General features: G+C 38.0%; 1 protein-coding gene across 6 annotated transcripts in view; it reads right to left on the reverse strand.

Annotated features, from left to right (window-relative positions):
• Positions 1-9235: 9235 nt before the first annotated feature.
• Positions 9236-21911, reverse strand: part of CABIN1 (calcineurin binding protein 1) — a 118015-nt gene continuing 105339 nt past the window's right edge. For 3 of the 6 annotated variants that reach the window (XM_037372752.1, XM_037372842.1, XM_037372669.1), the window contains 3 exons: positions 13224-13388; positions 11138-11364; positions 10255-10639 (listed from right to left, as the gene is read on the reverse strand). In XM_037372752.1, coding sequence (XP_037228649.1) covers positions 10496-10639; positions 11138-11364; positions 13224-13388 — 536 coding nt within the window. In that variant the 3' untranslated portion in view covers positions 10255-10495. Of the gene's footprint in view, positions 10640-11137; positions 11365-13223; positions 13389-21911 lie in introns of all 6 variants that reach the window. The other 3 variants (XM_037373019.1, XM_037372599.1, XM_037372932.1) reach the window with 2 other exon arrangements.

Here is a 21911-nt window from a genome sequence, read left to right on the forward strand (position 1 = left end):
AACTCAACTATGGGAACGGTTCCTAGCAGATATTAATTCACTCAAAATTTAAAAAAGCCATAGTTTTAACTAAAATCTATTAGAAGATAAAATTATAAACAATTTAAGATATATAAAAATGTCCTAGCTTCAAATTCAGTGGCCATTTTGGGGTGGGTTTTTTGGACAAGTAGTTTCCATTTTATGGAAATCGAAAATGGAAGAGAAATGCTTAATTGAAACACTCACCTGCTAGTGGGAAATTCAGTTCTTTTGAGCCTTATGATTTAACCAACAAATCAATGGTGTTATTACAAAATAGCTGCAGAAAGTGAACATTGTCAAAGCCCAGATACAGAACCACCAAGAATGAGCCAGCTTCTAGTCCATCACATTCAGTAAATATCACCAGTTCTGCTGCTACTGTTCTGAAAGCCACCAGGGTTTCCTTGCTGGGATAGTATCAACCACTGAGAATGGGGGAGAAAAGCTGTTAAAGCAAGTGATATTTCTAATAAACACCCTGCCCCAGGGATCACACAAAGACAGGTATCGCTAAATAGAACTCATTTTATGATTTCCTTTCCTGAAACGCACGCAGATAGTGCCAGCTGCTCTTCGAAGTCCATCTGTATGTCATAGCAACTACAATTTCAGGGAGAATTAATTGGGGAATTTTGATCTCCTTAGTACTGCTTTCAAGTTAACACAGTACAATTTTAAAACTAGTTTGTTTCTGTTTACTCTGACTGATTTGTTATCAAAACCTCACATTACATTGTCATTTTATTTGCATAACCTACCATACCCAAGCCTATTCTTTATAGCCACTCGGTTTCCCACAATTTTCATTTGGGCTGAAGCTTTTACCAGCAGACATAATTCCACCTTTCTTTGGCCTTTTGCACTTTTCAGTGGTTAACTGTGAACTTTTGAGTTTGCACGTATTAAGGAAGTTAAGTTTATTTTAAAGCACCTGTTTTCAATGGAAATTTCAGTTGTAGAAATACTTCAGGTCACTGAAGAATTCGTACACAAAGTAAGCCTAGAGTGAAATACAAGCTGCTGATGCCCTTTGCTGTCTTCATTGAAATCAACAACAGTCATTGGCATTTAGGTACCTTGTTGAATCAGGCACATAATTGAGAAGAAACACTGTCCTCCTCCTCTCTCCCTCTTCCCCAGCAGACTCTCTGCACTTGGAAATAACGTTACCATATTTTCATATTCTTTACAGCTACTTTTCCATTGGTCTTCGTAGTACCACATAACACAACAGTTGCTACACTGTGCTGTCTTTGTATCTGAGTTGTCATTACTGAAATGTGAACATACACACAAACCAGGCATTATAATGGTAATGAAACATTTCTGAGTTTCGCTGAAATTGCAAGAAATTAATCTTATCAAAAAAGCAAATGCAGCAGGAGTGCATATAAGCACATACTATTTACTCTCCCTTACATTTTAATTGAATTATCAATTGTCTAAAAGTGAACTCATTAATTTAGATGGTACCATCTCCAGAGCAGTCATCTAAATTACGTGCAGTTGTTAAAGGACCTTGTGTCTGTCCCTTAGCAGCTGCCAATACACATGCCAGAGGAGCTCAGCCTGGGGAGTTGTTCTGCTCCTGCAAAGGGAGGGTTGCAGCGCTCAGAAGAGGCTGAGCACCTGCCATCCCAGCTGAACAGGGACATACTTGTGGCCGAGGGGGAAGCAGTGCAAGATACTGAGGGATTAAGATGACTCTAAGGCTGCAGGCTTTCTAGCAATCCTGCACTGCTTTCTCGTTTTTCATTTTAGGCTGAGAAAACCTGATACACCAACAACCTCCAAAGTACAGGCCTGGTAAAACTTGCTGTTGTAGGAGATTCTTTGCTCAGTTCATTGGAAGATGATTTTAGAGGCAATCTCATAGTTAAAATGTGAACTGACAGCACTGCCTAGATGCTAATGGCTAGTTCTAACTCCACTGGCAGAATTCAAAGGCTTCTTTATGCCAGCAAAGCAAGGCGATCAACGGACCCAGGTTATCAGCAAGAAACTCCTGCACTACTTTTTGCAGCAATACTTTACGATGTGCAGTCCTGGGTTGTTATTACATTCAAGAAAGCCAAACTTAAAAATCATCCTGTACCACTGCTACTTTCTGCGAGACAACCTGTCAGACTCTCTGTTTTGCTCCCAGGAAAGCCCATTTACTTACTAAGTATAGGAAGCATTTCCAGCAGTGCTGTCTGTTGGGAAAGTCATAGCAGCACTGTTATTTGTTTGAACTTACACCGATTACTTGAGGCCACAGCATTGCAAATTGATGTTGTAAGCTCAGTAACTTCCACTATGGATTTCTAAACCTTTTTTTTTTTTCTTTCTAACCCACTCTAACTTAATGGAAATCTAATATACAGTCTAGACATTTCTAAGTGACAAATTTCCATATTCAAAATACTGCTTTCTGACATTCATATAGCACAGTGGTTTTCTATGTCGGCTCAATTAACAAGTTAAGCTATTCTTTGAGAATACATCTAGTGCCGTCTCTTAAGGGGAAATGAAAATGATCATTGCAATCTTACTGAAGAAGTTACACTTTATATATACATGCATTTAGAAGAGAAAGTGTGATTCTTCATACATTTTAGTGTGTAACTTAAGGAATTAAATCTCTGGTGTGACTTACATTTCAAGAAATCAAAGAACACTTCTGAAGTATGAAGCTTTTCTGCTCATACAACATCCTTTACTATTTATTTCTGAACAGTATGTGTTCAGTGCTATATTAGATATTAGTTCATTTAATGTATATTTGCAAATAAAACTCAGTTACGTGGTATTTCTTGTGAACAGCCCTCTGTATCTGTTAAACACCTCAGAGAAGTAAAAAGCAAAGAATATGAATATGTAGACCGGTTCTTAAGCTAACTGCAGTTACACGTAACAATTAAGCAGTAACAGAGGAAGCATTTTGTCTAAAATACCTTTGGCTTGCTACTTGGCTTTTCACTTGTACAGAATAATATCACTCTAACTAAAATTAAATTTAATACCATTCCAATGTGGTTCTCGTATGCTTATACCATATATCAGCTTTGTTCATATTCCATTTTACTGGAATTCACTGTTGTTCGCAGGATCTCTGCAAGAGAAGGCAGAGAAAAAAATAGGCTAAGAAATAAAAATTGAGAGGGGGATATATCCATGTCCAACCTGAGGGCAAAACCTACTTTTTACCATATACGTTGACTTGGGTTTAGATAGGCTGTTTCCTTCAATAAGACAACATACTTTTGACATTGTGAAGGTTCCTCCCACTGTGATTATATAATAGAATGCTTTTGTACCAAGCTACATACACAATCATTTCATTGCAGAGGTAAATCTTAAATGCAGGCAGAAGGGTGATTTTGCTTTTCCCCTTGGTAGAAGTGACTTTGTTTTTCTGATTCTGTAGTCAGTTCATGGCCTCAGCTCCATTTCACTATACCATTTCATGCACATTTCTGTAAGTTGAGGACAGTACTTGATATTACCTCCTGGCTACTTTAAGTGAAAGACTGTTATACAAGATTTTTCCCAAGCTTGAAAGCTACATATTTATTCCATCATTTTCACACACATTTTTGTCCTTAATTAGAATTTTGCTTTAACAAAACCATCTCAAAACACTTTACAGATCCATTAGTTGCATGTTTGTCACATACTTTTGGGCACAGTCACACAGGTACAGACCCCATGCCACTGCAATGAACTAGGATTGAATTAATCAGCATTTAAAATGACAAAGCTGAAAGTACTATTTGAGCCCTTTTACACAAGATTAACTGTCAAAAGATAATCTTTCTCTCCCTCCTTATAATATGCTGTGCATTAAGAAAATGGAAAACACCCAGTAGGCTTTTTATAGGGGAACTAAACAAAAATTAAAAAAACAACGAAAAAAAAGGCACAGTTATGGGGCAAACAAATTACTTGCTTTTCACACAAATATAGTGGATTTGTTTTCCTGCTAAGTTGCAATATTATTGGTAACAAAGTGAGGTTGGGTTTTTTTTTCCCCCTTATGGCCACGAACATGAGATAGAATCCTTTAAATAGACTATGAGGATTCTCATTCCCTCTGCTTTGAGTAAGACTATATATTATGAAAAGGACTATGGCACAGCAGCAGAAGGCCCTTAGAATTAAGTGAGGTCAAACTCAGCAATGTAATTTAGTCTTTCAGAAGTTTAAAGAGAGATCCTGGTCATCCATTTTAGGGTTTGGTGTTAGGTGGGGGTTGGGGTTTTCCCCTTTTTTTTTTTTTTTTTAACTTCCCTTTTTCTTCTCTGTCCTAGGGCCCCCTCTAGCGCTACCAGAGCAGACAGTGTAGCTCCCCAATGACAAGGGATGAACTTTGGGCACACAGCTCTATAGAGATGCGCTCACAGCCTTGAGACTGCACTCCAGCCAGACCTGCCATTTGCCTTGTTCTTATTCATACATGACATTTTATTAGGGATAAATCCATCCATAGGACAGAAAATATTTTTGAGATAATATACAGAAAAGCCCCTTAACATCCATCATTACTGTGCTGTTGCATCAGAGCATTGCAAGGTAGCTATCCCAGCCTGCGCTGGAGCCTCTGCATCTAAAAACACGGCAAACAGCTCGTGTGCTTGGTACAGCTTGTGGGACTAGCATGGAGGGGCAGGGGGAATCAATCAAACATGCACATTCCATATACAGTCTCTAGGCTCCAGCTCTTTCTTTTAAGGGTCAGCTGTGGCCAAAATAAATCCACAGGCAGCAAGATACCCACATCACATGAATAAAGTTGCACAGAGGTCAGTGAGCTCTAAGACAACTTTGAAGACGGTGGAACAAAGGTTCTGGAGTTTCCTAACAAGTGATAGGGTGTCATCCTCATACATGCATTAGAAAAACAATAGCAGGAACAAAAATGTCTATCCAAGGAGAGATGTGTCTTTAAATCTCTGGTGATATTTGCCTGGAGTCTTCAAGTTTTCACCTGAAAGAGCCATTCAAGTGAAGAGAAGTCATCCTCCAGAAGCCAACAAACCTCAGATGCTGGTCTGTTACCCTTTGCAATGCTACTACCTGTTGCAGTGTGCCCTGCAACAACAGCTGAGTGTCCCACAGGGAAGTTCCCACAAAGGCATAACTTCGGTTCATAAAGCCTGTAGTACAGTACCCCGAGGTTACACCCAAAATCCTGACACATGCTTCAAAGCTTAGTATTAGTGGAATCCTAGTCATCAACTAGAAGAAAGGGAAAGATGGCAATTAACACTCAACACCTACACTTAAGTTCTTACCATCGTCTTCAACTGCAAGAACAAAGCTTCTTCATCCCAGATTTAGATGGTTAAGAGATCACAAAACTTATGTCCACTGCTTTTTCTCCTGAGCATCTCAACTCATTTACCCTGCCACTTTTTTCCTTAAAAAAATATGACAAGCATTTGCAGGAACAGAAATGAGCTATGCTTGATTTGTAACACTGTACACACAAGCTACGTACACCACAGATTTTTCACCTCCGTTGAAATATCAACACCAATGCTGAAACCAGAGTATTGAATGTAACAAAGGTGTGATCCCACCCTGGATGGTAAGACTTAGTCTATTCTCACCTGGCCCCTCTGTTTCCATTCAGTCCATTTTGTTTCCTAATGAGCTTCAGCTGCCATGCCTTCCTCATCTTTTCCTGGTCCCTTTCTCCCTGACCATATGGTGTTTATTTTGGCTGCAAAAGACATTGATTTCATTATTCATGAGGAAATCTCATTCTAATTTTAAAAAAAACATCCAAGAGACAACAACAGACAATCCATAGTACATGATAAAAATAACGAAGATACTCTGTATCTTCCTTGATTCGGTATTTTGGTTGTGGAATGAAACATCAGTAGCTTTTGAAGAACAGCATTTTTCAGACAGTGGGCAGAAGCCACTAGTAACAGCTGTGCCCAACTAAATCAGTTCTTAGTAGAACACTAGTCCTTGCCTCAGAGATACATTCTCAATGGTCTTAACTATACATAGATTATATAATCCTTGTGCCAGAAAATGAAATTACATTAAACACAGCCAAATCCCAGTACTATATACCTTAACAATGGTGATCAGTGAAAGATCTCAGGTATAAAAACAATGCCCAATAACAGCACAGAAAGTGCATCAACTATCCACAAATTATTCTCAATAACTAATTCAAAGTAATTTCTCTTTCCACGTGCTTTGGAACAAAAATATTTTTTATTTGCCTGAAAGGCTTAACAGTTTGGCTTTTCAGCAGCCAAAAAGGATTTGCTTTTTAACCAATTACAGACAGGGTGGGAGGGAAGAAAACAAACAAAAAAAGTAAAGCCTCCCCCTCACCCTGCTTGGTCACAGACCTTACCTTTAAGTTTACTTTAGGCACCAGACATTCCTGTCCCTATAGATTCACAGGGATTAAAAAAAAAACCAACCAAACACTAACACCACCACCCCCCCCCAAAAAACAATCAAACAAAAAAAAACCACACAGCCCAAAAGCAATATGCTTCAGTAAGTACCATTTATTTCTCTGGCACGTTAGAAAGATACCTGTGAACACCAAGACTTCAGAAGCAATGGTTACCCAGTAAATCCTGAGGACAGACGTTGTATTTACATTTGATATGCAACTCGGCAAGTTGGACCTTGCCTATACTTGGATTTCAAGCTACTGTAACTAGGATTAGATTGAAATCAAAGAAATTACTTCAAGTAAACTCATAGGTAACTGCAGTTTTACTGTAATACTTTTTTACCTTGAAAAATCCCACAAAATGATATTGCCAGGCTGCAGAAGACACCATATTAAGTGAACACTTCTGTCTGTAAGTATCTGAAGTTCTTGCTCCAAGTACCTCTAGGGATGGTGCTTCAGGCAAACATTATATGTCAATGTATCCAATGACCCTGGCATCTTCACTCATGGTCTTTGGACTGAAGAACTACATAAACTGTACTTACAGAGAAATGACTTCACATATATAGAAGGGAAATGGCTCCTTTAGCATGTATCAGCAGTAATACCCATTGCGGAAGATGGCCCACAGCTGAGCAACATGCTATTTAGTCATGAGCAGAATGGCAGGATTTGAAGCAGGTAGTTCAGCCTCTGTAACTTCTTGAGCTTGAGAAAAAGTCCTTGAGCTACCCAACAGCATAATGGGAATAAAAGAACATTAAAAACCAAACGAACAGGTGAGAGTTTTGAATATAGGATAAAACAAGTTGCACAGTTGCATAGTTTGAGTATCAAAATGAGTTTAGAGCAGATCAGCAAAGTTCAGCTCTCTTTGCTGATAGGAACAGTTTCACTTACTGTTCTAGCTTTCCTTAACAAGCAAAAAATTAAGTTTTTCTCAAAAAGCAGGACTAAAAGTCAGAAGAAAGCCCAGGACCAGCCATTTTAGCAAGCTCTGGAGAAAGAAAAGAAAGAAAAAGAAAGAAAAAGAAAGAAAAAGAAAGAAAAAGAAAGAAAAAGAAAGAAAAAGAAAGAAAAAGAAAGAAAAAGAAAGAAAAAGAAAGAAAAAGAAAGAAAAAGAAAGAAAAAGAAAGAAAAAGAAAGAAAAAGAAAGAAAAAGAAAGAAAAAGAAAGAAAAAGAAAGAAAAAGAAAGAAAAAGAAAGAAAAAGAAAGAAAAAAAGGAAAAGAAAGAAAAGAAAGAAAAAGAAAGAAAAGAAAGAAAAGAAAGAAAAGAAAGAAAAGAAAAAGAAAGAAAAGAAAGAAAAAGAAAAGAAAGAAAAGAAAGAAAAAGAAAAGAAAGAAAAAGAAAAGAAAGAAAAGAAAGAAAAAGAAAAGAAAGAAAAAGAAAAGAAAAAGAAAAGAAAGAAAAGAAAGAAAAAAGAAAAGAAAGAAAAAAGAAAAGAAAGAAAAGAAAGAAAAAAGAAAAGAAAGAAAAGAAAGAAAAAAGAAAAGAAAGAAAAGAAAGAAAAGAAAGAAAAGAAAGAAAAAAGAAAAGAAAGAAAAAAGAAAAGAAAGAAAAAAGAAAAGAAAGAAAAAAGAAAAGAAAGAAAAAAGAAAAGAAAGAAAAAAGAAAGAAAAAGAAAAAGAAAAGAAAAGAAAGAAAAAGAAAAAGAAAAGAAAGAAAAAGAAAAGAAAGAAAGAAAGAAAGAAAGAAGGGGGGGGGGGGAAAGGCAAAATGCCTCATACCAAGGAAAATCCTTAACAACAATAAAGGCAAACAACCATTTTCAGTGACCAGTTTCAATTAAGAAAATCAAATGCTCTATCTTCATACATCAAACCCATACTAGAAGCACAGACCTAAGAATTTAAATGTGATCTTAAAGTTAGCCATACGTTTAAGAATACACATTAGCCAAAAAGCCTATGTAGTCTATTCTACCTGGGTAAAATGAACCCTATTCAGAACTACGTCCTCTGAGTTGTGTTCCATTTCTCATAAGAAGCCGATTTCCTTTTCCCTGTGCTATCTTCTGGGGGGAAAAAAAATAATCATGCCTGATTATCTAAAACCTTAGCCTATTACCAAGTCAATGACTATACAGTATGCTACGCACTGCATTTCCAATAACTTACAACAAATTAAAAAGCAAACACTGAAAACATTACTACTGAAAATACCCACTTGCTTTTAAGAAAAGATTAGTTACCTGATCTTCTCCACATCAGTTGCACCCAGCTCACCTACCACTTGTAATAAGTGAACAAGTTACACAAACAGTTGCTAATACGCTCAAGATGGACATGCTTATTTGCTTATAGAATCACATTTTGTTCAAAACAACCAATCCAAAATATAAGAATAAACTTGCAATACAAAGTTTGATGCAGCATCTTTTTATCCATGGTCTATTTACCATTCTTACAGTGAATGGGAGCAATGACTGTAATAGTGGATTAAATGTTAATTTGTATAGTCAAGTATTTTATGTGATCCTGTTCACCACGTGTTGTCTTCCCCCTTATGTTGTTCAACAGCATTCAAAAATACTCAGGTGAAAAACAATTCAGATCATGTCTCAATAGGGAAGTAAACCCACTGCAGGCAATCCTGGCAACACTGGCTGACCCGGGTTTTGGGTCACGCAGGACCAAACCCATCCGAAGAGCTCTGGCAGTCTTCAGAAAAGGAAGAGGCTTCCCCCCACCTTCCTTCCTCCACTACTTTCTTATCTGAGAAATAAAAGGGAGCAGTAGTACTTTTTCCATAACCATGGTACCTTGCCCTCTCAGACAAACAGAGACAACAGTACATTTCAACTTTATTAGAAAAAAAACCAAAAGTTTATACAAAGCTCCGCATTTTACAGAAAACCACCTCCCCCAAACACAAAGAAGTCTGACATTGCAAGCTGTATGCATTTGCTTTTTTAATATACATACATATATATATATGCACATACACATATATATATGTGTGTGGGCGCACACGTATGTGTATATATAGTGTGACATGTATTTTTTTGCATGGTTTGCATTCATTAGCTTACAAAGTTAACATTCAGTAGAAAAAAAAAGGATCTTCGTTACCAGTATTTTCTCATATAAATAACTGTGAGCAGTCCCTCTGCAGATAGGTAAAAAACACCTTTTCGTGTCATTCTGTAAAAAACAGACATTACTGTAACGGTATTGAAATCTTTCAAGTTTTTTCAATACCACCATAAAAATATCATCTAGCCCCCAATTCAAAATGCTTGTCCAAGGCATTAGAAGAGAAAGGACTGTAAGACAATTCTGGAAAGATCAGTTTTTTAAGCCAACATTCAGATAGGTAATTTTTGCTGGACCTCATACATTGGTGTGAAATGAACACAAACAGGAGGGCAACCTCTCTGTCTGCCTGGAAAAGCTTGTTCTTTGCCTACTGTAACTGAGACAAATTCCAACAAAGCATCCTCCAGCAGCGCCAAGGAGCTGACAGACTCTCAAGCTCACCCTTCTTGCCCCACAACAGAGCCACAGGCTTTCTTCATGCAGTCAAAACCTCTACCAGCTCAGCAAATTTCCCCTGCTCGGTTCACCTTAAAAGGAGTTGTTGGACTAATCGTGGCATGGCTAGACAGACATTACGTTGTTGTATTACTGGGAGAAAAACTTAATTAGTGGGAAAAATGGAAAAAGACAACTAAAAGGAAGAAAATGCTATATAAAAGACCTACTGGAGTAACTCCCAAGACTCTGGTTTGAAGAGGCAGGAACAGGAGAGAGATATGAACTGCAGCTCAAAACATCCTTGCGTTTACTGAAGTTAAAGGTGACAGCGTGGTCCAAATTAATTAACTGCCTGGTAAACAATCATTTCTTCCATCAAGCACCATGATGGGGAGAATGGCGAAGATTTTGAAGGCAATACAAGTGGTAGTGGTGATAACAAAGGTAATGAAAGTGAAGAACACAATGATGCCAATTAAATGGAGAGTAATGCCAACGAAGATGTTTCAGCTGCCAGTGATGCTGGAAACAAGAAGAATGGTTATATGGTTGTGTTGATGATGGCCAGAATTCATTCATATGTCCATGTAGTCATCATCTTCATCAGTATCACTTTCCAGTGAGGACTCCTGGCTTGAGGTCTCTAAGATTTCCAAAGCTGGCTGACAAAGGCTCTCCTTCTTTACATTCGCTGCAGACTGAGCAGACAAAATAGCAGACTGATCCCAAAAAGAGAGAGAGAGAATATATTGCTAAATAGTCAGGATAAACCCATGATCACAGGGATAAAAGCCCACTGGTTGCTACTCCTTCACATTTAATAGCTCTCTTACTTCTACAAAGATATGGCATCCTAATGTGAAACAACGTAACATTTACCAGTAGGCTTCCCCACAGTTAATATTCTGGTAACTTCCACTAACCTCAAAACTGCGAGGGCTGCACTAGCTCCCTTACCCATTTTTGTAATTCTTGCTAATCCCCTCAGAAAAGGGACAAGGATGAGGATACCTATGATTTCACCCATGGCCAATATTTCACCATTCCTTAAAAACTGACTCCTGCTGATAATAGCTAGCATCTTCTTCCACTACTGATACTATCTCTGGTTATGAACTGGGAACAGGAACTGTTGCTCCTTTCATACAAATATTTTATTGAGGGGAGAGTTAAGATACAAACAATAATCTAAAAAATTATTGTTTCCCTTTTATTACCTTTAATTTTTGCTTGGTCTCTTCTGAAATGCTGCCCTTTGGAGAAAGGAGGGTGGGAGTGGGTGGAGTGACAGTGATCTCAGGTGGAAATTTGGTGACAGATGAAGGTATGAAAAGCTTTGGCATGTTGGGCAGAATGCGAGTTTTTACTCGGGTGCCATCTGTCTTGTTCTGCTGACTTCCCAAAGTCTGTGAACTGGAGCTGAGTTCAGGCTTGGAACTGGAGGCTAAACAGAAGTAAGAAAAAACACGTTAGGAAGCTATCTAGGGTTTCAGTTGTCAAAGAAGAGGGAACAGTTCATTGTTAGACATATGGCTGGCTCAAAAGGCCTTTCTTCAAGCCTTAAGCCTTGCTTTGATTAAGGCTCAGAAACAGAAGAAGAAAGTGCCTCAAGATTCTATAATGACAACTAGAAACCAGTAATAATTTATAAACAAATCTTACTGGACAGCAGAAACTCAATCTGACCAAGCATGACAAGTGGCAGTGCAGCACTGACCCATCCACATCTAGTTAGAAGGCTACTACAAACACCATTTCCCCACTTGTTTCAGGTGCGAGCATCTTATCTTTGCATTCTCTAACTGCCTCTCCATTCTGTAATGCAACAAATAAAGCTACTCAGCTTTACTTATGTCTTATTTCCTCTCCCATAGTGTTGCCTTTTTAATTATTGAGATAGCAACTCCTCAACAACTGAAAAAAACCATTATGGTAACACCCATCAAAATTTCCTCATTACTCTCTTCAGATCCTGCCATAAAAACCTCCTTGGTGTGCTCATGCCACTGTTCTCCACACTAGTTAGCATCATTTCCACATCCTCCCTGAGTGTCTCAGTTTGTGGTCTTTACAATGCAGACTTGCTCAGACAGGGCTCTTCTAATGAAATGAAGAGGGATCTTCCTAGGCACTTCCCTAGGCACTATTCACATTACAAAATAACACACACACAACAATAACCAGTAGAAGACAATGCTTTCACACTAAGAACTGAGAATTTGTTAAAAGATACTTCTTACTAATAATGCTGCTTCATATGAAGTCAAAACTATTTTTTTTAAAACCTATATGAATGAAAACACCAGAGTCTATCTCGTACTGATAATAACGACAGGTGTTCATACAAATTTTTTCATATTCAAGACTTGTCAAATCTATCTCTTGCAGTTTTCTGGAACTGACATGGCCACTTAAACATAGCAAAATAAAATGCCAGCATCCTAATGCTATCTGGAAAAACAACCAGCAGTAGAACTAACTACTACAGGATGTAAAATTGAATTGTATGTTCTCAACTGTATAGAAGAATACAAGAACTGCCACAACAGATGAGGCATGGCTTTCCATCAGGGTCAGTGACCCATCTCCATGGGCATCTAATCATTTCAGAGTAAAGTACCAGAAATACTGCAGTAAACAGACACAGGATAATAATCTGCCTCTCACAAATAAGGAAAACTGAAATACCCCAACCATGAATATCTAAATTATGCCTGCCTGAAGTACCAAGTTCTATGTTTTTTCAATTAAAACACCAACTCCTACTTCTCTTGAGAAGGGAGTAGAGGAGGGATAGAATGCATTAACTGCTGTAATGCTGATTTTTATGTTTAGTTAGACTGAGTCAGGTTTTGTGAAAAATAATTTCCTGCTGCTAAATATTCCAATAGTGTAATCCAAAGTGTTGTCATATTGCCCCGTGTAAGATTTCAGTTAAAAGAAAAATTCTACTTTAAAGGATGCACAAACTATGCAACAAATTATATAGCATGATAGCATGGTACTGGGTGGTGGTTTGTTGCTTTGGGGTTGTTTGTTGGTTTGTGGGTTTTCTTGCTTTGCTGCCATGGTATTTAGCATGTGAGTCATGCACCAAAAAGAATAACCATTAAGGGACAAGACACCTTCCCAGAAAGCTGGGACATTGCCAGAAATGCCTCTAAACTCTGGAATACTTGACTGGGAGGCAGGCAGAGAAACTGAGGAATATGAATCACAACTATCCAATCAATCAGTCCTTACAGACTGATCTGCAGCTAACCACCCATCTTCAGAATTCTTTGAAGCACAGAAAGCTCCTACCTTGGGTACAAACATGTCCTGAATTTGTGCTGGTCACTGATTCCACCTGCCAGCAAACAGGCTCCGGCGATGGTGCAACAGTAGCCATTTTCATCTGCTGACAAAGCCGTGACTCCTGTTGCTGAAATCCAAGCCCCTCCAAAGGCACTTCAAGCTCTTCTTCCTCTTTAGTAATGAAATATAATTCACAGATTAAGAGACATCCTGATCTCTCTCCTAAGCCTCAATCCTTTTGCTGTCTAACCAACTGGTAGAATTGGTTTTTTAACCCTTGTTCTATTTCTAAACTGTAACATGACTGAGTGAAATTAAATATTGGCAAGCTAAGATGGCAATACCAATTTTTTCATATTTGGTGCCATCAATTCAAACTCTTAGAAAAAGTGAATGTCATTTAAAAAGCAAAAGAAAAAAATGTTGTGTATGACATTTTGTTATCTCTGCACATCTGCAAGAAAAACACACACAACTTGACCATTTTCCTTTGGAGATGTAAGGGTTGAAACGCCACACATGCAGAGCATAATCCATCACCCTTAATGATGAGCCAGCTGGGATCGATGGCTCGCGCTCTGCAACCACAGGTACATGCTACACTGAACACAGCTTACTGGTAAGTAAGATTAATTACTGTGCATATCCAGTCACAGGGTCAAATCTGTTTTTAATGCAACCAATATAAAGTTATACTAAATGCCCACTTTTCACTGCTATGTGCACTGTACCTTCGTAAGTACATTAGTCTAAAATTCCCACCTTTTGCTATTCCAGAACTTGATACACTTATAACTCAGAATCTATGTATGCGTGTGTACAATCTCTTTATTTATGTACACCAGCTGTATCTGCTTTTAAATTAACGCAGTGCTAAACCAGTTTTCTTAACTCTGAGCTGCATATTGTACATAACAGGAGTAATTTTCACTGAACTACTGAGAGCTACTAGTGCCCCTTCTGGAAAGGGCAGACTGAAATAGCAGTAAGCCTTTCACGGCTACGGACACACAAAAAGCTCTTATTCTCCAATAAAAATGAAGATGTCCTTCAAAACCAAAGGGCTGTCTAGCCTATTTTGAATGGCCTTCTATTTACACAGGCTAAAGTGTGCACAGGCAGCTACCACAGACCAGCAGATGCAATGTATATTCACCGTCTAACTTGCTCTAAAATTCTTTATTATGTCCATGCTCTAAATTAACTTGGGATTTTGACAGTGTGATGTCTTAAAAAGGAATATATATGTTTCAACTTTTCCTCATTGGAAAAATACTCACACCCCCTCAAGTGTTGAAAACACTTCTCTACCTTCATCAATGTAGATAAGAACTTGGAATTCACCATGGTAATATTCTTCTGTATGAGAGTTTCCCTTGCAGAAAATGCTTAAGCCAACATTACAGCTTAACAGCTTGGTAAAAGTCAGAAAGTCAGATCAATGCAGTTTGAAAAATGCCACTTCAAACAAATTAGATTTTCTAGGGTCCTTGAATAATTTGTACAAAAAAAAGGCTTACCAAAGCAGTCTGTAAGTTCTTTCATCCACTAATTGTCATTGGTAAAGAAAAGAACCCATCATCTAAACTTGTAGCTGATAGCCAATATAAGCCTTAGGATAAATGAGTTTGCTTGTAGAGAATTCTCCAATAGCTCCCAAAAAGGAAAGGTCACACACTACAGCACAAATCACAGGCAGCTTCTGTTCTGTGATGCTCCACTCACTATCGAGCACAAAATGGAAAGGTCTAATGCAGAAGAATGTAGATCTCATTCTCAGCACTCTCTTAAACACTTCTCTATGGATACTTCAAAATACAGCACTGGAAGTAGGAAAATAATAGTGCCTCTATACATATATTGTATTAATAGACCAAATCAGCTTAAAAACAACAGAGAAGGAAGTACTTAACTACAGGAATCTTGATTAAGAAAATCTTAATTCATTGTTTCCCTGTTTCAGAAGCAGAAGATAGCTGAAAGACCATTTTGTGTATTTGCCTGCCCTTTATAACAGATACCTGTATGATCAACCACATGCTGACAAAGTACAAGAGACTGTACAAAGGATCAGCCCTAACATGGCCTGAAGCCAAGATACACATATCCCATTACACTGCCAGCATCTGACGATAAACTGTAGTCTAAACCCAGAAGACTCCCACACTGAAATGGCTACAAGACACTTGATCAGAAGATAGGATGAAACATTACATCAACATTTGAAGAAAAGCAAGATGAAAATGATGATTTCAGAAGATTATCCTACAAGACAGCTAAGAAGTCAACTCCTTTTTAACTTACCCCAGCACTCCAGAATCAGAGTCTCATCTAGGGTAAGTACTAACAGAATCTTTCTTATCCTCTTATTAACCAAGAACACAAGACAGTAATTAATTTAACAGATACAATACTATATACAAATAAATGGCAACTCCCACAGCCTCAGCTACACTGCAAACTGAGAACTTTTTTCTGTATGTACTCAACTGCTAAATTACATTAGGGACTTATTAGTTCACTATTCAGAATAAGATCTCCAATTTGCAATACTGTTTAATGGCAAAACTCTACCTCTTAGGCTGAATATAATCTTTGTTTAATTATAAGATATATCATTGCTTAAGCTGATTTGCTGTGCTTTATTTTAACTAAATTATGCCCCACTGACAAAAGCTCTTTTGAGCATCCTGTTTCTAGGAAGATGCTATAAGACCGATATCAGTCAACGTTCTTTTATGAGCAATCAGGATACTCATCTGTATCTCCATCTTCCATACCCTATTCATTTTTGTTAAGTTTTGAAGAGCCAGTTTTATAGTGTACTAAATTTACATTTAATTTGAACAAAAGTATGTGTCAGCCCTCGTTCACGTAGAATTGAATGGAAATGGAAGGGCAGGAGTCTGGCACACCAAGTGTGTATTTGTATCACTGCACTCCTGGAAACACCACTTGTTAACATGCTATTAGGCTGCATCTTTCAGTGTAAGAGAAATCAAGAACCACTGTCTATTAATCAATCCCTTGCTGTCAGAGGTGTTAAAATACACAGCGATTGAATTCTATCCCCTGACTGGGTCATATGCTGTATTCTCTTAGGACTGTGCAATTTTGAATTTTTATTTTTTGTAACACTCACCTGAGCGGCATTATTTCTACATGAAAAATAAAGTTAATGACCAAATATTTTTTAGATTTCTTCAAAGTTATAAGATTTGTTTGTTTCAGGTGTATATATAATAATTTATATTTTAATATAGTGCACAGTTATTTATTATATCCTTTTTCATTACAGACAAAAAGGGCAAAAGAGAAAAGGATAATCAGGAAGAAACACACCACAGTTGGCTCTCCTATTATTTGTCCAAAACAGATTTCTGAGGAGCATATCTTGATATTTGTCTTGTGGAAGATGCCGATATAGCCCTGAACATAATGTCCTAGTTTTTCTAATAAAAACTTTCCCCAGGGAGGTAAAGACTCCACTAACTCATGAGCCACAATATTCAGCACAAGTGCAAGAGCACAACAATGTAAGTACAGCACATTCTGAAGGTGTTCAGAAGCTCAGATTTAGTATCAGTTAACAAATCTTTTGGTAATACCCAGTACTTGTACTGTACTGGCAGCTTTTCAAACCTTAGCTCTGCAAACCCAGTTTAAAAGAAAATCAATTTCTGAAGGCATACTATGCAACAGTCACTTGTCTCCAGGCTGAAGATGGGACAGGTACTGTACTCTGGAGATCCATTTAGCGCTCTCACCTTACAACACAACACACAAAAATGAAGAACATAGAAAAAAATCCAGAGATTTGCAATGCATATTATTACTTACACTGAAAAGTTCATCTCCAACAGAGCTGAATTACAAGTATTTTTTTTTTAGCCTTCCCTTTCCCAACAACTGTCTAAATACATATAAAATAGTATACACATAGAAAGAGGGACATCATACCTTTCAACATCTCCCTGCTTTAGTGAGGAAGAAACAAGCTGAAAACAATTCAATGCAACAACCTACTCCAGCTTTCCTCTCCAACCTCTTTCCACTTGTTACCAGGGTAACCAGTGTTTGCAGATGCCTATAGCGGGCGCCTGGGTTCATGACTTCATCACAGTTAATGTTCTCTCTCTCTGTCTCTCTTTATACGGAGAATACACTATATACATATATCCACACACTATAAACATATAGCTTATACAACTCTGGCAACTGTTTTTATATGGAGACAATTTACTTTGCTATTCTGATGTGTATAAAATGAAAAATAACACCACCAAAAATATTCACTTGGCAATCTGCAAATGTGGAGAAAGTTTAAAAGCAGTAGTACTGTAACCAGTAAACAGCTGCCCTGGTCTCTGCACTGTACACTTAATCATTTGATTTCATCATGCTGTCAGGTGTAAGAGACATTAACATTACAGTGTTATAAAACATTTTATGTGGAATTTTAAAAAAATCCTTTAGTCATGCACTAAGCCTATTACATGACAACTGAAAGACAAGCCCAGAAAATGTGACTAGCACCTGGAAAGAAATGTTTTCCAGTTTCTGACGGAAGCAGTTTGAAGTATTGCAGCAGATATATTAAAGGATACTAGCAACTTACAGTGCATACAGAAAACATAATTTCATTATAAGAAAAAGGAAGGAGCTGAGATTTGAACTCCAGGACAGAATACTAACGTGATTTCAAAAGCAAATGCTTGGAGAAATGAACAGACAACAGCTTGCAAGTGCTTAAATAGAGCACTTGCACCACTTGCCTTCATCCCTCTGCAAAACACCTTTCCCAGTAGTTCCATGTGTCAAGACAAAAAGCCTGAAAATACATTACTATGATTTAGCAAATCTGTACTACCTTGCCTTCCAACCACTTCAAAAGAGTACAACGGAATTCTGTGTGCCACAGACACTAAGAAATACTTACTTTACTAGTCCCAGTAACAACTGGTTTCCTTTGTATTTTAACGGCCACCCACAGCACATGCAATTGTTCACAGAACTGACTGTTACTCATTTACCATACAAAATAGGTATTACTATTTTTTTTGCCACGGTGATGGAAACAGGTCTGATCCTTTGGTCCCTGACACAGTGCAGTAAACCTCCTACCCTTCCAAAGAATAGTGCTGATGTGAAAAGAGTTACTTTTTCGTATTCCATCTGCCTCACCCTCCAGTGTGCTGGGAATTAATACAACTTTTTTCCCCATACAGCAGTTGGAAAAGCCATGGAAAGCTTGAATTTGAAGGAGCTCAGAGTTTCCTCATATGCTGTGCTACTAAGTCAATGGAAAGACTGCACTGGAACACAAGGCTGGTTCAGCTGAACAGAGTTTTTTTAAGGATGCTAACCTACCGAAATAATGACAGCATCAGCCCTCAAACTGTATCTGCCATGAGGTACTACACCACAGCAGGCAGTGAGATCACTTAGTTCATCACAGGATGTGGTAGGTATACTTGGTAGCCTTTCCTTACACGTTTTCTTTCACTAAATTAATTTCAAATATCCTGCCATGAAATTTATTTCTAAAAAAACACTACCAAAGTCATAGCTATAAAAATAATATTTGACTTGAAATGCCAAATTCTGGAAATTACATTCAAAGCTGACATATAAAGCCATGTGTTAAAAATTAAGCAACAGAGTAATTTTGGAGGCGAAAAGCTGCAGAACACAAATTCTATTGCCCCTTGAAATGAAAGAAATTCAAGCAGTCTGGTGAACAGTAGTTCACACTGTAATAGCATGGCATACTGCTATATTTATTGCTAGGGTCCTGAACAGAGACTCTACTGTAAAATTATATGAGACATACCCAAATATGCTTCCTAATGCCTGAGGTCAGCTGTCACAGAACAACATTAATGTGAAAAGACAAACCAGGTGGCTGATCTCAAAGTGCTTCCTGGAAATAGCCTCTGGCCCATACTAATTCCCAAGCTACCAGGTCACCATAACAGCCACGCTGGGGCCAGTCTAACAGCAGAGATAGTGGAATTATCATGTCCAAAAACATCTCCTGCCACTACCAAGTTTCCTAGAGGTGCAGAAAGCTGGCATACATGTTGGTAAAGAAAAGCCCTGAAGTTCAATACTAACTTTCTCTCTATTTTTAAAGCAAAATAAAACTTCAATACAAAAAAAAGCATGGGCCTAAATCGAAAAGACAACAGTTGGTATTCAACTACATGAACTTTCAAATGGCATTATAATAATACAGATAATTGATACTTGTGTTTTAATATCTGACTCAGCAAGCACACATCATTTGGAGAGCATCACAAAGTAGCATCTGTGGATAGAAGCACTCACTCATTTGTAGTCTACCGCTTCTGCATTTTATGTACTAGTTATTTAATGAAAGCTGTTAAGAGTTTTCCTTCTCAGTCAGTATTTCATCCTCCTTTGGCCTGACTGCCAGCTAAGCACAATGCAAATTAGCAAAAGCAGCTGTTAGAAAAATCTCTTAAAAGAATATAATAACACCCTACAATTTTCTAAGAACTTTGTAAGTAATGTAATACCTCTGCAGTAGGGTTACAACTACATCTCTCTTCAGTCTTCATTCATTCGGGAATATATGTAAATTTTATGCTGCTGGCAATAATCTAAAATCAGTGAAACTGAAACATACTGTTAACAATGTAGCATCATTACAACTTCTTCTACAAAAGGTCTCCAGAAAATATGTTCCATTAGTGTAAAAGACCCACATGTCAATGACTCCCCAGGATTTTCAGGGGGATCTAAGGGTGCATGGGGCTAGAGAGCCTCTTGGACCACAAACCGGCCCAGACTGCACTAAACCCCTGCCTATGTACCACCACCTCACCGGTGGGAAGCTGCTGCTCCTGTTCTATTTGTTCTTACTGAGCTAAGATGGGTACAAAAAACAACAACAGTTTTAATGTCAAAGGATTTCCTGCACGGCGTTGGACTGAATAAATAAAACTTAAGAAATCTGAAGGGTAAAGATCAGAAATAGACATTAAGTGCACTGAAAAACCATTCTGGAATGAATTTGTTGCGATAGAAAAGCAAATTGGTGTCCTTCCAAAGGGAGAAGGAAAAAACATGACTGACTGATACTGTCTGAGCACTAGGCAGAAAGGAATTAAGAAGTCACTCACAAACAGGAAACCCCCTACTGACATTCAGCAGTGAAGTTGTTTTCAGAGTGCACCCATTGTGAAAAATAAAAAGCTTCATGAAGAGCAAGGATCAGACAAGGGGAAGTGAGAATACCAATGCCAAGGAGGCTGAAGCAGCAAGAGATCAGAGAGAGCAAACACAGAGCTAGCTGACGGCAGCCAGTGATTTCCATCAGTGACTTCGCAGTCACTAACAGGTGGATAGGAGCTTCTACACTAGGATGGTACAAAAGACATGGGGTGAGAAGTATTTAAAGAGGAGCTTCTAAAGCCTTGGAGGAATTCAGCCTTGGAAAATCAGGAAGACAGCTGCCAAAACCCAGAGTAAGTCAACATGGGAAATGAAGGAGAGAGTACTGAAAGTAAGTTGCATACAAGTGACGCAAGAAAACAGAGCAGAAGAACATGTGCATTTAAGAGAGAACCCTAATGTCTGGTAACTGCAATATGAAGAAGGCTGATGTGAGGCCACAGGTCCTTGGCCAGCCTAACCTTTTATGTATTTCAGCTTTTTTTAAGCCATCTGTTGAGAACCCCCCTGTGCTCTAAAGCACAATTTTTAATTCGGCAGAAAAACCAAGGTGAGACGCTGACTGCTGTTAAGAGGGTTGAATATTACTACTTCCAGTCATTTGAAAAGTACCTGAACATTTGAATTGAAATGCATAGCTAAAATAAAGCATGGCCAAGAGGGCCAAATACCGTGGGCTTTTTGTGTAGGCAGAAAGTTTTCAGTACACTGAATTACAGGTTCTTAAAATCTGTATCTTGTCTTTAGAAATTTATGACAAGCAAACTCAGAAGATCCTGAGATCAGCACGTGGCTAAACTCAACTAAAGATGAAAAACTACAATCTCCATTATTTCACTCAGATAGAAACAGGGATTATGTCTATCCACTGATGTCTGGAAATCTAGAAACTGTGGAATCAAGGTGAATCCTTGTGCCATGCACTCTTTTACTTTGAAGACACATGCTCTCAATGCGAAATTACAGAGCTGACATTCTTTGCAGTATTTCCCACTCCCTGACATAAATTGCATCAGTCTTCTGAAAACTCAGTATCAACCTAAGGTCGTGTATCAGTTGTTAAAAATAAACTAAGCTGCAGACTTCTGGGAAAAGATGCTCTTTATACCTAGAAGTACTTGTAGGACTCCGATGTCCTGTTAGCCTACAGGACAAAATGCCATACTACAACAGCATTACTGATTTTTTAAGACCCACCACTTCAAAAAACCCTCTTTATTTTGAACATGTGTCTTTTAGGGAGTCTGCTGAAGCCTACACACACTTAACAATTTAACTTCATGGCTCACTATTACAGTAGTGCTGCTTACCTTTCCATGCTACTGTCCTCACTTGCATTTATTTCTTGTGCTTCCGAAAGTCTAAAAGTTCTACAGATTGAAATACACTTACACCTTCTTGCCCTGTTGTACCTAGATAACAAACACCTAAAATTATAGCAGGATATTCACAGGGCTTATGGAGTGCAACTTTCCTGCACAATACAGAAAGAAT

This window comes from Falco rusticolus, chromosome 1 (assembly GCF_015220075.1).
Source record: "Falco rusticolus isolate bFalRus1 chromosome 1, bFalRus1.pri, whole genome shotgun sequence".
In the NCBI taxonomy this organism is placed as follows: Eukaryota; Metazoa; Chordata; class Aves; order Falconiformes; family Falconidae; genus Falco; species Falco rusticolus.